Consider the following 5,393-nt stretch of genomic DNA (forward strand, 5'->3'; position numbering starts at 1 on the left):
AATAGAAAGAGGGCCCCAGCATGGACTGATCGGGAAGTCTTGGATCTCATCGCAGTGTGGGGCGATGAGTCCGTGCTTTCAGAGCTGCGCTCCAAAAGAAGGAATGCTAAGATCTACGAGAAGATCTCCAAAGCCATGGCAGAGAGAGGCTACAGCCGGGATGCAACGCAGTGCCGCGTGAAAATCAAGGAGCTGAGACAAGGCTACCAGAAGACCAAAGAGGCAAACGGACGCTCCGGATCCCAGCCCCACACATCCCGTTTCTACGAGGCACTGCATTCCATCCTTGCTGCGGCCGCCACCACTACCCCACCACTGACCGTGGACTCTGAGGATGGGATATTGTCCACGGCCGGTTCCTCGGACATGTTAGCGGACGGGGAAGATGAGGAAGGAGATGAGGAGGACGAGGCAGTCGACAGCGCTTACCAAGCTGATTTCCCCGACAGCCAGGAGCTCTTCATCACCCTTACAGAGATCCCCTACCAACCCTCCCCAGCATGTAACCTGGACACAGATTCAGGCGAAGGATCAAGCGGTAAGTGCTTTAAACATATTAACCTTTATTTTTTACAAAACTTGAATATTAATACTAAGAACAATCTGTGAATCATGATTTCTTCCCCCTGGGCGCTTAAGTAATCAATAACAACTATTTAAAAAAAAATCAAACAGTGTCCGGTTGTGCATGATTGTGCTGCCCAAGCTGCTCCACTCTTTAGTGCCTGCTACTGCAGCTATATTAGAATCCTGTCTATATGTCCGGGGATAGAGCAGTAGTCCTCCACGGACATCTCCACAAAGCTCTGCTGCAGGTAATGGGATAGCCTGTTCATCAGGTTCCTGGGGAGAGCGGCTTTACTTGGTCCTCCGAAGTAGGAGACGTTCCCGCGCCAGGAGACAAGCAGGTACTCCGGTATCATTGCCTTGCATAGCATGGCGGCATAGGGCCCCGGTCTCTGCAGGCTTTCTCGAAGCATCCGTTGGATCTCGGTGTCCGGGATCCTCATGAGAGTTATGTCGCTCATGATGACCTGCTTTGAATTAGGTAGGGGACTGTTAGTATTGGGACTGCTTGCAACAAGTTCCTTTACAGAACTGTGACCGCTGGTTTACAGCCACGCGGTGGGGGCGGGAGAGGGGCAGCATACAGGGATCTTTCCCTGGCTCATCCGCGAGGGGGTGGGACAGGGCCAGAGTTCCTGCTTGGCCGATTGCTGGCAGCACAGACTGGCAGTGCTTTCAATGTGAAAGGAGGCCAGTGGTACTCCTACAGTTTTAAGCAGCCACAAGTCTACGGCTTACCATGTTTGCCTGCTACAGAGAGTACCGTGTCCTGCCCCGCTTCCCAGATCGGCAGTGCAAAAGCCCAGGCACTGAAGGCGAGGTTCGAAAATTCGACCTTGTCCTGAGTGCGCATGTGATAGGTGTGGTTCTCTTGTTCACAGAGAAAAACTATGTTCTTGATTCACAACCACATTTTTCTTTCGGAGGAATTCACTGCCTTTTCCTCATTCCCACAGCCACATCTGCAACTGTCTCCCAACCCAGCTTGGCATCACACTCCCAGAGGCTAGCGCACATTAGGCGGAGAAATAAGAAGACGCGAGAGGACATGTTCTCAGAACTAATGGGCTGCTCCTGAGCCCAGGCAGCACAGCAGAACCAGTGGAGGGAGAATTTGTCACAAATGCACCGGACACACATGGAACGTGAGGAGAGGTGGCGGGCAGGAAGACCAGCAGGCGACTCAAACACTGCTTGGACTTCTGAGGGAGCAAACGGACACGCTCCGGCGCCTTGTTGATGTTCTGCAGGAACGGAGGCAGGAGGACAGAGCCCCGCTGCAGTCTATCTGTAACCACCCTCCCCCGCCACCAAGTCCCATACCCCCCTCACCCAAAGTCCAAAGAAGGAGGGGTGGCAGAGTCCGTGAAAACTCTCACTCCACCCCTGCAGACTGCTCAAGCACCAGAAGGCTGTCATTCCCCAAAATTTGAAAAGTCCTTTCCTGACCGCCTCACCCAAGCCCCCGTCCGACTTTCAACCCCCAGTTTCCTGTCTGGTTGTTAAGAAAAAATATGTTTCTGTTCATTACTGTTTCAGTCAGGTTCTTTTGAGGGAGAGTCTGTCTGGAGGGGGGGAAGGGGCTTGGTAATTGGACAGGACAGTGACCTTTAGCAGGGTACAGAGGCGGTGTCAGGTCCAGCATCAGGACACATACACAGTGCAGTCACTGGTTACCCTGGTCAGTCTGGGAGGTGTTTTTCATGTTCTGGGGGGGGGGGTTGCTCTGTGACTTTGTGGCGGGGGAGGGCAGTTACAGATCTTATGCAGCGGTCCTTATCCTGGATCACAGATCCACGCAGCAGGGGATCTGTAACCCTACCCCCCCTGCCAGAAAGTCACATAGCCGACACATACACACAGTCCCCCCCAGGAGTGCTGGCAGGCTCCATTGAAATAACCAGTCCACCAGTGCGGAGCCTGTCATTCCGGGAGTTTAGAAGCATCATTTGCATCAGAACACTGAACCCGCCCCCCACCACAGTCTGCGTCCCCGGTTTAAAATATTCCCGCGAAAACAGCAACACAGACAACGGTGTTCATTAACAAAATCGAAATGATTTTATTTTTTGGGAAGGGGAAGGGGGTGAAGGGGGTATGTAACTGGAGAGGATAGTCAAAATGAACTAGGTAAAGAAACGGGGGCAGGTTCAGCTTTTCTGTCCACAAACTGAAAAGTCACTGGTTGCCCTGCTCACTCAGGAACCTAGCTTTCAAAGCCTCCCGGATGCACAGGGCATCCCGCTGTGATCTTCTAATCGCCCGGCTGTCTGGCTGGGCGTAATCAGCAGCCAGGCTATTTGCCTCTAGCTCCCACCCCGACATAAAGGTCTCCCCCTTGCTCTCACACAGATTGTGGAGCACACAGCAAGCTGCAATAACGATGGGGATATTGGTTTCACTGAGATCACAGCGAGTCAGTAAGCTTCTCCATCTCCCTTTGAGACGGCCAAAAGCACACTCCACTACCATTCTGCACTTGCTCAGCCGGTAGTTGAAGAGTTCTTTTTCTGTGTCCAGGGCGCCAGTATAGGGCTTCATGAGCCAGGGCATTAGCGGGTAGGCTGGGTCCCCGAGGATGACTGTAGGCATCTCCACATCCCCAAGAGTTATTTTGTGGTCTGGGAAGTAAATACCTTCCTGCAGCCGTCTAAACAGACCAGAGTTCCTGAACACGCGAGCGTCATGAACCTTGCCCGGCCATCCGACGTAGATGTTTGTAAACCGTCCCCGATGGTCCACCAGTGCTTGCAGCACCATTGAAAAGTAGCCCTTTCTATTGATGTACTGGTTGGCCTGGTGGTCCGGTCCCAGGATAGGGATGTGAGTCCCATCGATAGCCCCACCGCAGTTTGGGAATCCCATCGCGGCAAAGCCATCTATGATGACCTGCGCGTTTCCCAGGGTCACTACCTTTGGGAGCAGTACCTTCACGATTGCCTTGGCTACTTGCATGACAACAACCCCCACGGTAGATTTGCCCACACCAAAGTGGTTCGCGACTGACCGGTAGCTGTCCGGCGTTGCAAGCTTCCAGAGGGCTATGGCCACTCGCTTCTCAACTGTGAGGGCTGCTCTCATCCTGGTATTCTGGCGCTTCAGGGCAGGGGACAGCAACTCACAAAGTTCGAGGAAAGTCCCCTTCCGCATGCGAAAGTTTCACAGCCACTGGGATTCATCCCAGACCTGAAGCACTATACGGTCCCACCAGTCCGTGCTTGTTTCCCGGGCCCAGAATCGCCGTTCAACAAAATCCACATGCCCCATTGCCAACGTCATGTCCTGGGCGCTGGGGCTCGTGGTTTCTGACAGCTCTGTGCCACTCTCCGACTTCAGGCTCTCACGGCGGTGCCGTAGCCTCCTCGCCCGATTTCTCTGCATCTGCCTCAGGGAAAGGTGTATGATAAGCTGCGAGGTGTTGAGAACGGCCACAAGTGCAGCGATGGTCGCAGCGTGATCCATGCTCGCAGTGCTGTGGCGTCCGCGCTGTCACTGACCAGAAAAGTGCGCGAACTGATTTCCCGCCGGCGCTTTCATGGAGGGAGGGAGGGCGTTAGTGACGGACGGATGACGACAAATTTTTTTTACCCAGAAGGCATTGGCGGCTCGACCCAGAATTCCGATGGGCAGCGGGGACTGCGGGAACTGTGGGATAGCTGCCCACAGTGCACCGCTTCCAATATCGACGCTCGCCCCGTTAGTGTGGACTCACAAAGTCGAATTACTGTCCTTAGTGTGTCCTTAGTGTGGACACACACGTTCGACTTTGCAATATCGATTCCACATATTCGATTTAAGTAAAATCGAATTACCCTCGTAGTGTAGACATACCCTTAGTCACAAAGGTAATGAACATGGTTAATAATAATTATAACTATCCTGCCACTTTGACCCAAGAAAGCTAGCCTTGGGATGTTACTGCTTAAAAATGAGCTGGGGGTAAAACCATGGAATATTCTTTGTGACAAGTATCCCACAAATTCCATTGACCTCCCTTGTTTTCTTTGCCTTGAGCAGGGTTTCCAGTTTCCAAACCTGATATGATATTCCAGATGGAACGAGGGGAAGAGCCGTGGGTCCCAGAGATCCAGGGCTCTGAGAAAGAAGTGCTCCCGAGAGCTGCCTGCACAGGTGAGGAATTGGTTAAATCAAGTCAAAAACTGTTTGGGAATGCAGGAAACATTAGGGATGCCCTACAAAGACCCTGTGAGCTCTCCGAGTTCAGGATTGTTCACAGCAGGTGTGAAATCATTATGGCAGATGTCACTCATGGCTTCCCACCTATCCTGACTGACAACTGGCAGCAGGTCCCTCCCTGATCTTGCTTTCCCCTGAGTGTTCTGGTGAGATGCGGACCAAAACTGATCCCTTCCTCTCTCCTCTGTGGAAGAGTTTGGGGGAAAATCAGCTCCTGATAGGTTTGATCTCTCCAACACATATTTTGATTTGTTCATACCCTTTTCCATTCCTCTCTCTGAGATTTCCTTTCTCTCCGGTGCAGGGAGTGACCTATGTCTGGATTCTCCCTATCTCCCATCAGGTGATGGGATGGTGAGTGAGAATGAAGAGGAGAAACCCCAGCAAGAAGATGCTGAGCAAGTAGAACCACATGGAACGTTATCAGGAAGATCCAAAGGGAATGTTTCCAGGAGTTGTGAACTCCCAGAAAAAGCAAAAGCCTGGGAGAGTCAGCACAGGCCAGAGGAAAACTTCAGTAGCCACTCAGACCTTATTGGAAATGAGAGAATCAGCTTGGAAGAGACACGCTATGCATGCCACGAGTGTGGGAAAAGCTTCAATCACCGCTCTGCCTTTATAACACACTA

The 5,393-nt window shown here is 52.2% G+C and overlaps 1 protein-coding gene across 1 annotated transcript; it reads left to right on the forward strand.

Moving 5' to 3' along the window:
- Nucleotides 1-4,440: 4,440 nt before the first annotated feature.
- On the forward strand, nucleotides 4,441-5,371 carry LOC115271516 (zinc finger protein 2-like; the record flags this gene model as incomplete). The annotated part of the gene is made up of 2 exons (XM_029914190.1): nucleotides 4,441-4,698; nucleotides 5,069-5,371. Coding segments are annotated over exons 1-2 (394 nt in total), but the record flags the coding sequence as incomplete, so codon positions are not given.
- Between the last annotated feature and the right edge of the window lie 22 nt (nucleotides 5,372-5,393).

This window comes from Terrapene carolina, unplaced genomic scaffold, assembly GCF_002925995.2.
Source record: "Terrapene carolina triunguis isolate 2854851 unplaced genomic scaffold, T_m_triunguis-2.0 Scaffold33136, whole genome shotgun sequence".
NCBI lineage: Eukaryota > Metazoa > Chordata > Testudines > Emydidae > Terrapene > Terrapene triunguis.